Here is a 14,003-nt window from a genome sequence, read left to right as displayed (position 1 = left end):
TGCTGCATCCTTCGACGCCGCCTCCGTATGTGACACCCAGGACCAACGCCAAGACACGCCGCGTCACGTGGACTTTACATCGCTCGTCGAATTTTCCTCCTCTCTAGGGGGGGGGGGAGCCCTCTGTACCGACAGCAGCATCGGGCGTCGCATGAGAATTACGTAGACGCTCGCGTCTACACGAGGCACGAGCGGCTGGTACGCTCCGGCACGGGCTAGCGTTCCAAACGGGCATTAAAAGAATGCTACGCTAAGAGATCGAGTGTCAGTTTTTCCTCTCACGTGATAGCCCGAGACTTTACCGGTCTACGTGGTCGCTCGTCGCCACAACTGTTATAACTTAATACACGTTTCCCGCTCTCGAAATAAACTACCGCTGTTACTAGCTCATTCATATTACTTGGCAGACAGCGGAATTTCTATATGGTGGATGGATTAGTGAGGCCTAATTGAGAGCTGCCAGGGAACACAGTCGTCTACTTTCATTGGTGCTTTATGTTAGGTATTTAATACCGGCAGGCAATGGGTTCCAAGTGGATGACGCAAGGTTACATTATTCTTTTGGCTGAAGAGGGTTTATGAGAAAGAAGGAAGCACGAAGTACGCACAATTTCAACGATTTTAAAGCTCTTGAGCTGCTTTGGCGACTTTGGATGGTTGGACGATCTCGCACAATAAACAGTGGCACATACCCAGTAACCCAAGTAGCGTACTAGCTTGGATCGCTAAGTATGTGCTTCTGTCTTACCGAGCAGACAACATGGACCCCCCCATGGGTATGTTCTCAAATAGATTTCTTGCTGCTAGCTGTTATCTGGCATACAGTAGGCAACTTGGTTCACTGGGCATGCGGTACTGCGTGCGTGCCCGAACCGACAACTTCGGCACTGCGTATGTGATATTGGTATAGGGCATTCTCAGTCAATACTCTAGAACTCATGTGCCAGGGTGACACAAGGGATATGTAGCCTTAAATATATTAAAGTAATAACGTCCCAACCGCAACAGACACCTCATCGAGCGCGGCCGCTAGATGGATAGCCATTGAGACCAACTTGCAGCCAGGATCCTAACTATGCACTGAGGTTCGCGGCGAGATTGCCACTTCGTATGTCTGCTGAAGTGCCCATGAGATTTTGTGATTCATGGATAGCATGGGCACATGCAGCAGGTTACAAAAGAACGCTATCGCTAACTTTGGCAGGCATCTTCGTTGGTTTCTGCCAATTTTTTTCTTCTAACGCTGTAGCATCAATTTATACAGCAAACTCAACCAAAATTTCGCTAAAGCTCATGGATACATCGTGGTATCTACGCCACAGTGCTGAACAGGGACAGCTTAGCAAGACCAGAGCTCAAGATGCTTCAGTGAACGCCACCACTTTTCTGACATTCTGTGCATAGCAGAGGAGTACCTCACCCACTTTTGAGCGCCCAAGCTGGAGTGCAAGTCGATCCTATACATATTCTATCAATTGGAGTTGGTTAAACCCCTTCACTACACACGGCTCATGTTGCGGGGTCGAAAGTTACCGAAACTGACTACGAATCATGGTTTTTGGGAAAAGGTGGTTGATCGGTGCTCTGACTGTTGGTGGCCTCATGAGCGCTTCTTTAACAATAGCACCCGCTCTTTCATTCCCCAGGACTGCCAAGATGGGAACGTATCAACTGGAAAACAAGATTACATTCCTTGCTTCTGAAATTCTTGATCAATGGCAGTGATTTCCGACAACATTTGTTAGGAAGATCGCCACGGCAGAGTTGAAGGAGTGCAGGTTTTAAGTCCGTCAAAACGAAGGTGTTCTGTGTAGCGCACCGGTCGAGCCTGCGTAGCGCAGGTTTAATAGCAGCACCCTCTGTAATTGTCGATGAGACAGGAGATGTAATAGGCCTGACCATGCGACCACAAGGGAAGAGTTCCAACATGCTGCAGTTGGAACTCTTTCGACCACGTTCGACCAGCGCCTTCGACCACGTTGACTGACTTGTCCGTGTTCAGTCGCAGATAATCTTAGAAAATTGTGCCTAGATGCTCAAGCACCAAAAAGCTTGCCTCTGATGACCGCGTGGAGTGCTTGGAGAGTAACCCAGGGATGCACAGTTCACAATTAATGTCCTATACCAACCAAGGCTAATCAATCCGCTACCTCTCTGTCAAATCATCTCGGTGCCACATAAATGCGACAACGAGGTCTATTGTTGAGCCTCTGGAGGAGGGCTTTGCCAGGGCGAAGAGTTGAGTGCTCGCAGTGTTATGTAGCCTAAACCAGACCCTCACCATACCACGGGGCAACCTCAAATAATGAACAATATCGCACACAGAACCATCGAATTACGCAGATTCGACATGCATGCATGCTCTCTAAGGGTTCTAGTGCGATTTTACTGCTAACGCTGGCTGCATGCATACTTCTCCTGGTATCGCGATACGTTACGGTGAAATGCTATGCTTATAGATGCGTGTTTTTTTGCTTAACAACTCGTGGTGCCAGTTCTTTTCGGCTGCGGCCAACGGGCGCAACATGTCTAGCCGTACTATATCTTGCATTGCTGCTCGATAATATTTATGACGGCAAAGGTGTCTGATATAGAAGTGCGTTTGTACCTTGCCGCGAAGACGCCGAAGGGATACTGCTGCAGTTTGCAGAATAGACACACCCCCTTTTTTTTATTATCTTCCTCGCTGTGCCGCTATCGTCCCCGACGCGTACGCCCACACAAGTGCTTCACGCCAGCTTATCACGTACACTGCTGACCGGGGCGTCCTTACCTGAGATATCTCAAGCGTATATATGACGGCGCCGGTGTCTTCTCTCCGCAACTCGACAGAAGTGACTTCCTGTGATCTGCTGAGCGCACCGCACCGACCATGGCTACCGACTACGACGGTATGTGTAGGACGCCATAGGCCGTCAAATCACGCATGTTCATAGTCTCAACGTGCAGAGATATTTTCATTTCCTGATGCTTTCTTCAGATACGCGCTGACGGCTTTGAGTTAAGACGACGCCTAGCGTGTAAGCTATCATGGCATGGGAAGCATTTCGCCATTCAGTGAGCAGAATGCGCGTAATAATCGGCCTATTTTTGGTGCAGATGAAAAGAAAAAAAGGAAGAGGGACAAAAAGAACGTAAAACGAAACAGTGGATGTTAGTTTCTTTCGCCTTCTTTGCACAACGTAAAAATTGTGTAGACTTGAACTACACGCAGATCTAATGCAATATGCGGCGTCGGTACCGGGTGAAAGAGTCGAACGGAGCACGGAGCTCTCTTTAAAGGTTCTACGCGCAGGGTTCAGTTTATGTACGCGGAGAAGGAACACAGTCCTCCATATTTAAATGTTTGAGTAGAGTGACAAACTAAAATGAACGTATAAGAGATGGCTTATGTAAGAGTCGGAGTCTCCTGAAAATCGGAACGTCTGTTGTCGCACGTTTAAGCAAAATATATCGTGTGAAGTTAGGCGCGCGAAAGAAACACTGTTTCGCACTCACGCATTTTACCAATGCTAATATCTGTGATGATGCTAGCCAGGGCCCAATTATACTATAAAAATATAGCGACTTAATCTTAGTCATTTGACAGCCCTCAGAGGAGAAGATAGTATGACCTGGGGTGAAGCACCCTCGCGTGCCCAAGACCACGAAAACTTTATTACACTTTTACACAGCTGTCCGTGCAGTCACAACTGCACGGACAGCTGTGACTATCAGCAAGAATTTCTCTGCCAGTGCATTCACACTAGTGGCCTTTTATTTATTATAATTTTGTGATTGTTTTCCTTTCTTTCTTTTCTTTCTTGTTTTTTTCCCAACGCAAGCGTACAGTGTAGCCCACTGGGTACGACAATGGTTTAACTTCAGTGCCGGTCCTTCCTCTTCATGTATTTCTATAGCTATAATAGACAATCTTCCTTTTCTTCGTCTTTGATTCATATTCTTTGTCTTTCGATATAGCACATATATAACCATTTAGCGCCCTTTCTTTAAGAGGAAAAATGAAGCGGAAATGCAAAACTTCATAACAGAGCTTTTTGTCAGCGCATCAAGAGATACAAGGGCGGAGTGCAAAAGCACCAGAAAGGGGGGGGGGGGTGCAACATATGCACTAAGAATAATACGTAAAGTACTCAGAACTGCAACGACCAGTCTAACATGCCCGCTTCATTATAGCGGCATTTGCATGAAATCGACACTGGCGAGCACTTCTATAGCGCATCACACCCTTGTAAGCGGCGACAGTGCTCCAGGAAGGCAAATAGAATTAATGCGCCGGGAGATCTAGGGTAGATCGAAACGGGTAAGTCGTCTCATGGGGTGCATGCGAACGGTGATGTCTCGCATTGAGAGAGAGGAAATTTTCGACGGCTGCCGGCGTGTGCTCTCCTCCACACATTGGTAAAATGCCGTCGCCAGAAACAGGTTCCGGCTGGTTTCGGACGAGGGGCGATCCACCACGTGTAAACACTGTCGCATAATATGACCGCGATCTGCTAAGAAATACGACATGTTAAACTGTCACATTCACGTAAACACGGTTTATGAATACTTAACGGCATTTTGATGGGCTTATTGATGAGTTTGCTATAGCACAATCTTTGGCACGGTGGCACGAAAACAAGCAAAAAGTAACAATAAAACCATAATGGATGCAGTAAGCGCCGTATGTTCACCATCAGTCGGAACTGACAAGAATATTGCAAGATTTCTGTTTGCAGTTTGAAATATTGGTGTTTAGTTTTTTTTTGTCCTCTGACCTTATTTAATGAGATTTAGTTTTCAGTAAAGTACTGTTTACTCATGCGACCACGGGGCTATCTGGAGTTGGCTGGATAGGGAGCCTTCGGGTCTTACAGCGCTACAATTCGAACTCCCATATTGTGTACGGAACTAGGCAGGCGGCTTACGCCAAGCGCCCCTCAACTCTAGAATAAAACCGAGTGTTGGTAATTTTGCGACAAATACTCTTTCAATTCACTTACCTTGGGCCCCGTAGCAGCAGTGAAGACACACACACACACACACACACACACACACACACACGCGCACACACACATATATATATATATATATATATATATATATATATATATATATATATATATATCATAGGGGAAATTACTTGTGCTTCCTAAATGAAATAAGGAAACGATAAATTAGGATGAATAAACTGCCGCAGCGAAGGTTGTTGTTCGGTCCCCACCTGCGGCAAGTTGTTTTTTCATCCACTTTCATTTCCATTAATTTATCGTTACTTTATTTCATTTATTAAGCCCAAGCAATTTCCCCTATGTTGTCCTTGGTGTCAGTATTTGTTGGCTTCTTATGATATGACTAATAAAAAAATCGGGCCCCTATATATATATATATATATATATATATATATATATATATATATATATATATATATGTCTCGCAGAGTTGATTAAGTATCGTCGGAGCCGAAAGGTTTAAGGTCGCTCCAGGGGTGGTAACAACTGTTTCGAGACCATGTAAAGGATACTTTTGAGCCCCTATCGCGCATAAGATAACTATATAGAGAGATGAACTGAGTTTCTTTATATTTATGCAGCTAGAAGAGCGGCAACACTACACAAGACCGACTGCTCGGCATCGAGCAGAAGCAGTCGTACTAGGAGCGACCTTTAAACTTTTGGCAGAGTGTTCACACCTACAGAGCAAAGGTAGCACTCGTTGGAAGGAGCGCTCGAAAAAGCAACGAAACAAAGCACACCACGATAATTCAAACGTAATTCCGCACCGGCATCGTAGAAGATAGGAAACATGAGACTTGGACAGATTGGTTAAATAACCCCCAAAGAAACAAAAAATTATTCATAAAGTTCGTGTTAACACCCGCTTCAGGGCATTAATGAACACTTTGTCCTCATAAGCAAAGCCAGGTTGGCCTCGCCAGCGTATGTAGACATATCATACAGTATCACGTTATAGGACCTATCAAGTCCACACCACGAGAACACTAGACTTTACTTGAAAGGGTTACAGTAGATATAACGTGCTTACATGTTTTATAATGACGCTTTTACATTTTATTAAGGTTCTCGCAGGGCTCAGCGTAGTTTCGGCGCCGCGAATTTTTAGTTAAGAATAGTATTAGCCCTGATTAAGGGCATTTAGCTGCCTCATGCGAGTAACTAAAGTCGATCCTGTTGTACGCCTGAAAATTTAGTGCAAGCACAAGAACGACTTCACGATGCCATTCACCAACTGAACGGCAATGCTGAGAAAAAAAAAAAAAACCCGCCTAAAATAATGAAATTGCTATCGCCTATTTCTTTCTTTCTTTCTTTCTTTCTTTCTTTCAGAGTGAGCAGAATGCGAGAAAAATTGAGGTTTAATACTTACAAAACCCGCTGCGGACTACGATGTTTGGAGTATACGATGTTACTTTAATTGTATTGTTTGGTCGCCTTAAATAAGGAAAATATTGATCATCAAACAAGGAGTCAGACTAAATCGGTCGTTACCGTAGTGCGTGTGTCATTTTCTTTTCGGGATAAAGCATTTGCTGATAGTCTTTGACATCAATGTAGCAGCCCTTTTGCAGAGAACTTCAGCGGGAGAAATTTGGGTTCAGCCTTCCAGCAAGTATTGACTAGAGCAATGAAGCCGGGGACGAATTCACGAAAAGCTCTTGCTTTAGAAGTGTTTGTAAAAGCGAATTCCCGCCATTCCTGATGCTGGACACATTATTAGTGAAGGCGACCAGTTAATGGCAAAGAAAACTTACGAACAAAACTCTTTGTGAATTCGGCCTTAGAATCCTTCTGGGGCCAAATTTACAAAACCTTTTCGTTCGTAAGTGCTGTTCATAATATGTACAGAATCAAGATTAGAATTTACTGTTACCTGAAATTCTAGCATAAGAACGTTTTGTGAATTTGGTCCCTGAACCACTACCTATGTGGGCTGACTCTGTAAGAATGACTTTATTGATGCCTTAAGGGTGCTCGTCTGGCGACAAATTCAGTTACACCCTTGGGAGCATAAAAAAGTTGTTTCACACAGAGTGTCTGTAGCGTCTTATGCTTCAGGGAAACCTGGTGTCGGGCTACTTGGTTGATCATAACAAAAAAAAAATCTAAGTGAAAAAAATTACAACCATACGGAATACGAATTTAAGCTGCTTCTATGTCAGACTATACGCTTTCTAGTGGTATATTTCCTTGCATATTACTTCATCATTGAAGTCGTGCAAGGACTAGAGCAAGACGAAAGAAAAGAAAACCTTTAAGGAAGATTATTTTTATTTATTTTGAATGTAATTATCCACCCATCTGATCTGACTTTTCAATTCCACAATAGTTGTTTGCTCTCAGTTCTACCTTTTCCCAGTTCTTTATTCGTTCGGGCAATTATGCATACGTACAATCCATCCGATTCGTGGCCCATACCCCGCTGTGAGTGCATGCCCTGTCTTGAAGGATCATCCTCATCATCTAGCACTCTAAGGTGTATCAACTACATTTTCTGGCTTCGTCTTATAGCATCGGAAGCTTCAAAAGTGAATTCATACGAATTTGCCCAGGGGAGGATGTTGATGAGGATGGCGTTAGTTACGCGAGAATCTAGCTCTGCAAAGACACGCTGGCCATTGCTTCATCCGAGTGTCTCCTTTTAAAGTGCGAGGATAAGCATGCCACAGAGTCAATTGCAGCGTGAGTAGGTTAACCGTTACCAAGACATAGGAAGGCGATTATAAGAAGTAGAGGTAGAAGACTATCACTTCACCACGTTCACCCTTTACCCTTTCAGCATACTACATTAAGTGACTCGATACTTTAAGCATTACTTGCTAAACGCCATTACTCGCTGAACAGATCGGTGCCTTCACGAAGCTTCAGAAGCAGGTGAAACACTCTCCTAAAAATTTAGTGACCCTGCGGGAAGATTAGGTCCTCCATAGTAGAGCCGTGAAATGAAGGCTGACTGTTTCTTCTATCGTCACTGCTATCCGACTCGCAGAGGTCCCGGATAAGTCGCCTATTAACCGTTCTCCCACGGGCTTTGCGTATGGGCTCGTGCGATCCACTTCTTTTTTCCATCGATGAAAAAGAATCCTTGCTCGAAGCCCTTTGCGCGAAGCACATGCTGTCTCACGCGCCGATTGTACTTGGCAAAAAGCGCGGTGCGTCTGCTCGAATTGGCGAAAAAAAAAAAAAAAACACGCGATTGAATTGGCGGTGGAAAAATCTCCTCTTATTTCCTGGCATTTGCCTGCACTAACCTAAAATACAATTCGCGTCTCAGGGTGGTCGAACTTCAATGGACGCCCTGTGAGCGAAAAATAAAGCTTTCAGATTCGGCAGCACGGTTATGATGGATTCATGGGACACTGTTTACGCCGGGACAGGGGCGAGCGCACACGGAGAAGGTGATTTGTTTCGGCATTGTTCGTCGCAATTTCTTTTCTTCGCCATAACTTCAAATTAAATTTTTCCTTTAATTAAGGTATCGTTGCCGCGAAGTCGAAGCAGCCGATTGCTCCTTGCAGGGAGAATCTATGCTTTTATTTGATTGCGTTAAACATGTGTCCCTTTTGCATGGCGGCATGTTTGCGCAACGGCTGGCCCTTCATATTCTGCGTGATCTTTGTGGCGCAGTGACCAAGTACCAGCCGTGCTTTGAGTGGGTGACGTGCTTCCAGAACCGGCTGCCCTACCACGCTTTGAGCGCGGGAGATTTGAACGGCCAAAAAGTGTACGTCGCGCGCACGGTGCACGAAGGCGACACGCTCATCGGCTGGGCTCAGCCCGACGTCGCCTGCTGCTACGTCAGCTGGGCGGGCGAGGCGCACTCGCACGAGGATTACCAGGTGAGGCATTGCTTTTTGCTTCTACCTTGGAGAAAATGAAACGTTTTTCTTTTTTAAATTCTGTTTTCCACTCATTATTATTGAAATGAATCATTTATAAAGCAGCATGTAATATAGACAGAACCAAACCTGGTTCTTAACTTCGTAGGTCAAAATATAGGCACTGAATGTGCTGTGGAGGCTGTAGTGCAGGCGGCCGTTAACAAAAACTGCTTTCTTGTTTCTCACTGCCCGAATTTCACGTATAGGGTAGCTGCGTATCCATAGCGAGAAATTACTCAAGTGTGAAGAAAATGCGGAAACGTGTAAGGAAACAGGCGATGGAAACCGTGAGTACGTCCACGACGGCTCCACACTGTAGCTTACATTTTGCACGAAGAACCTATACCCTGACATTTGCATGGAGAAATTTAAGCGCACATACTTGAGCCAGTTGACACAAGCGTATTAAACTAATTAACCAGGTCAGTGCTCCAATGACTTGTTTAGACCTGCCTCACAAGAGAAGCCTCAAGTGAGAAGAATCACTTAGCTGCACTTGTCAGATGAGTCGTCTAGGCAGGCTCGTAATCCCTGAGTTAATTCATTGCGAAAGCGCCATCATTTTCCCTCTTTAGCTGGTTGTGTACCATTTAGTGATCCGGATAGTGCAAAGTATATGATGATAGAGTCGCTGGTAGTAAACACGGCAGCCAACGTTACCATGCACCCGCACGTGGAACTGAGACGGCATGCATTAGGACAAATGCGTAGGCGGAGGCCAATCACAGAACCCGGTAATAGCATGTAAGTTACAGAGTGTAATCATGGATAGGAACATGTTTCTTGTGACTTCCGGAGTAGGGTCCACCTCTTTCTTGGCTGGTCCCATGGAGCTCCGCGCTGAAGCGTGTGAAGGCCATGTACACGTGGATGCGCGCGTAAACGTGTCAACTGTTGTTTGCGCAGTGCTTGGCGACGGAGACCCCGGAAAAATTGGACTGGGTGCCAGCCACTGAAGGAGAAGTGCCCAGTGGCGCCTTGCAAGGCGGCAGCACGTCCGACGGCGAGCAGTTGTTCATCGGCCGCGCACAGAGCGGGGACAACGTGTTCGTTGGAAAGGTGCAGCCCAGCCACAAGGTCCTCTACGTAGCGCACGAAGACCAGGAGATGAAATTCGACGAATACGAGGTCCTAGTCTGCAAGAAGCTCGAGCTGTGCTAGCTCGCTACATCTGAGCTTCAGTACTGTAAGCAGGGACACAAGCTCGGTAAGAAAGTTGTACCTGCTACCAAGAATATTAATAAACTGTCAAGCAGACTTCGCGAGGCCTTAGTTCTTTTTTGGGGGGGACGGCACACACTTCGTCTGACGACGCTCGCTGACGCGAAGGGCAATAGGCGGTTGTACCAACATCCGTTGGTACGACCGCCTATAAATTTCAATATCTGAAATAAAAAAAAAGATTTGAACAACTCAGGCAGAACACATCTTTGTGAAGCGAGAAGGGGGGGGGGAGTGGTGTCTGTCCATGTAAGCGGAACTTTCTTAGTTTTGTAGAACGGTAACATTGAAACACATCCCATGGTATGTACAATGTGCAATCCTCTGTATTTACAGATTACGACATGTCTAAACGTATAGGGTCTAGGGTCATTTTTTGCCTTCTGTTCTTTATGTTTATTTTTGTTGTGCAGCTGTCTGGATCTTCCGAGGGGCGCCATTCGCAATTGAGAGAACGGGTCTTCTGCTATCTCTTTTATATACGTCTGATTACGTGAACTGAATCTTTCTGATTGGCTAGTAGTTTAGCGAACCTTTTTGTAGCAATATGCGAGACGCAACAGCTCTTGCTACTGTCAAAATACCACGTGCGACGATTTCCGCGCCTTTATATCGCTTGGTACTATGCGCACACGTAATAAGTCCCGTGAGTGAACAAAAATAACATGAACTGCACAACCTTTGTTGAAACGCCACAGTCAACTGGGGCTTATTAGATATTCATGAGAGTTAAGCGTGCTGTATATGTGGTCCGAATTAGGCACTATATAAGCCCATACAAGATTATATATATCCGGTGGCATGATTTCCAAGAGTTGCAGGAACGCGAAGTCTTGACATCAATGTGTACCTGCGCAATCGATAGAGGTTAGGTCAAAGATACCTTGAAACCACAGAAAATGGGCTAAGAAATGCTTCACTTTAAAAGTCGAAATTGGTCATTCTAGAAAACGGAGTAGTCGGCGCTGTTACCCTACAACATGCATTGGATCGGTACCACTGCTCATGCACTCTAATGGCCCAATATACCACCACGGCCTTCGTAGTTGAGCATGTAAACTTGCTTGTCTACGAATTCCATTAGTTATTTCCTTGCCTTATGCGCCCAGTCGTATTCACCCCCAAAGAATTGTAAGTGTCTCTCTCTATTGCATGCATTTCTCCTATCGAGCTCTCTCTCGGGCGTGTTGTATGTATGTAAAAGCAAAAAAAGAAAAAAAAATAATCTACCGTCTGTTGGGAGTACATTTTTTCTTTAGGCCATCAATTCGTCATACAATAAATGCCGAAAAATAGTCAGAAGAATTAAGGATCAATTGTAGGACACCCGTGAGATCTCTGAAATGCTAGTGCTAAATTCAAACACAGTGGATGACGATGGGTATAAAGAAGTGAGGAAGAAAAGTGACTAGAAATCAAGTGACGCCGATGTAGACGATGACAGCAATTAACATGTGACATGGGAATGGACATTCGATGAATGATTCTGTCATGCAAAATGCTTTACGACTGGAATTGAAAGCCGTTGAAAGGAAGGAAAGGCAATTATTTTTATGTTGCCAACATTTCTTTCGCCGCGCGTTTAAATCCGAAGAAACTGTTTGCTCTCCGTTTCTTGGCAATCAGCCTAGAATAGAGGCGCACCTAGACTGGAATAAATGGTGTACTAGTACCTTAATGGTCAATGTGATTGACGGAACGCGTACGTACTGTTCATCAGGCCTCGATATCTCGGTAGACTCGGTATTTGTAGCGTGCCAGTTTCTCAGTAGTCAGATTTAAACTTGTGCTGCGTGCGGATTCTGTGCTGCTGCCGCAATGGCGACGATGGAGTTGCAGGTTCGCGTTGGCAGTGTTATGCAGACTGTAAGCGTGCTGATGATATCGGCTGTTTACTGCGTTGTTGGAACTGAGAAAGTATACTGTCGGATATTACAGTATGAGTCTATTTTTCCACATACCGAAGTCAGTAGTTTATTTAACGTGCCCATGAACCAACCTAGGGTGTGCTGACGCACAGACAAAAAGACATCAAGCAAAAAAAAAGAACGCCAACCGCTAGTAATACGCCTAAAAACGAGGAAGAATGTGAAAAAATATAGGAAGCACTTGGCATAACATAATAAAAAACACAGAAAGAATAAATATAAAACGACAACTACGAATAATAACAGTTTACATCCAACAAAACATCAGGGTTAAGTTCTGAACAAAACGAAGGACCAAAATAATTGAACAGTGTGGGAAAATTACTAACATACAATAATGCGAAGCTCAGGAAAGAACAATGACTGAATAAAGAGAAAAATGTATCTAGGTTCCCAAAATAAGTGTTATAAAGATTGTATTCAATGCACAGTTGAGTGTTCGCTATGGTAGGCAAGAACATGGAAAGGTCTATGCTCCCTGGTAATTTCCCGTGGAATTCGAAGCACGATGCAACAGAGAGGTTTGGGGTAGGTGAGAATATACCACGAAGCTTGATCGGAAACAGAAGGTAAGCGCCATCACGTCGGCAACAAGTATATCGTAGTGACGATAATGTAACACTGCTAGAGCACGGTCCATGACCGATATTAGCAAAGCAATGACGTTAAATGCTTGCAAACGTTTTAGGGACCCGTTCTGTGATGTCACTCTTGGATTTACAGCTGCCATCCCAGACGAACGACGCATATTAAAGTCGTGGAAGACAGAGTGTTGTGTACAACTTGAGAAAATGTGTTGGAAAATTGAAGTATACTGATATACTACAAACAGAACCGAGGTATTGCCGACCCCGCATCGCGACATGTTCAGTGGGCGCTTGTGCAAAATATCACCGAGATAATTGATCTCGAAGATCTTTCACAACGGAACAAAATCCTCAGAATAAAGTGAACAGAACTTTTGCTGTTTTGTAAGTGAACGTCACAACTTTGGTCTTAGCGGAATTCAAGGTTAGGACATTCTCTCTACACCGTTCAGAAAAAGAAAACAAGTCGGAGTGCAGGATACGGTAGTCATCAACAGCGTGAATTTGATTTAAAAAGCTTGATGTCACTTGCAAACAAAGAGTAAGATCATTTCGGAATAGCGGATACAGACATAAAACGATCACTGAAGGAAGGAAGGAAAGAAACAGCTGCCTCGCAACTTTCACCAGGAGGGGCACAATATTTACCTGTTCAAGAATAAAAATGTACATAGAAAAAGGATATTGGTTGAAGAAGAAGAGAGAGAATAAAAATAAAAGGGGTCTTAATAAAAATATAAAAACAAAATACGCAAATCCTGGAGAACAACACGAGAACGACACTTGTCTGCGTTACACACAAGAATGCGACAGTCAACTGCCTTGCAAGTGGTCCAGAAAATCGAACAAAATTAGACCACTTCAGTGGTGACTACAGCAGGTAGTCCAAATGTGTCGCCTTCAGAAATGATAGCAGGGCCCTGTGAGCTTGGCCACGTCCAAACGCACGACCACTGGGAAAGAGAATGTCGTCCAGTGTAGCACAGGGGAAGCCCAGTAATCAGTAGAACTCATAAACCTGCACCACTGTGCGCATTATGTGAGGGAACGCCCAGGCTAAACGTCTCTGCGGCTCCGAAAAAACACCACGTGATACGCTTGGATATCGTCATTGTAAGTGGAACCACTTGGCCACCACAGCATACGCTATGCAAAGCTTAAGTAGCAGAAAACAAGTTGAGCAGCGCCCACGAACTCGCGGAGGAAATTATTTGGTGGCTGAGATTCAGTGGGTCAGAGAAAGTGGCAGCGGATTAGCATTACGGAGATGGCAGGTCACCTCTGGACAAGTGTTGTACTCATGAACCCCAGCCTCTTCATTTCCGGGAACACCCACATGCGACAGTATACACTTTCACTGAATAAGGAGGCCCCGCGAGATGCAAT

The 14,003-nt window shown here is 44.8% G+C and overlaps 1 protein-coding gene across 1 annotated transcript; it reads left to right on the top strand.

Moving 5' to 3' along the window:
- Window positions 1-2,800: 2,800 nt before the first annotated feature.
- Window positions 2,801-10,136, top strand: LOC142572752 (uncharacterized). Its single transcript, XM_075682080.1, has 3 exons — window positions 2,801-2,891; window positions 8,628-8,839; window positions 9,788-10,136. Exons 1-3 carry the CDS (start codon window positions 2,873-2,875, stop codon window positions 10,040-10,042), a joined length of 486 nt encoding a protein of 161 aa, XP_075538195.1. The 5' UTR covers window positions 2,801-2,872; the 3' UTR covers window positions 10,043-10,136.
- Window positions 10,137-14,003: the final 3,867 nt, after the last annotated feature.

Source organism: Dermacentor variabilis, chromosome 1, assembly GCF_050947875.1.
Source record: "Dermacentor variabilis isolate Ectoservices chromosome 1, ASM5094787v1, whole genome shotgun sequence".
Classification (NCBI taxonomy): domain Eukaryota; kingdom Metazoa; phylum Arthropoda; class Arachnida; order Ixodida; family Ixodidae; genus Dermacentor; species Dermacentor variabilis.
The sequence above is the reverse complement of the archived record's forward strand: the minus strand, read 5'-3'. Positions and strand labels throughout refer to the sequence as shown.

What these genes read in the sequence shown, in the direction of transcription:
- LOC142572752 (XM_075682080.1), top strand. An exon ending in ACTCGCACGAGGATTACCAG is followed by an intron (nt 8,840 to 9,787) that starts GTGAGGCATTGC and finishes TTGTTTGCGCAG; the next exon opens with TGCTTGGCGACGGAGACCCC.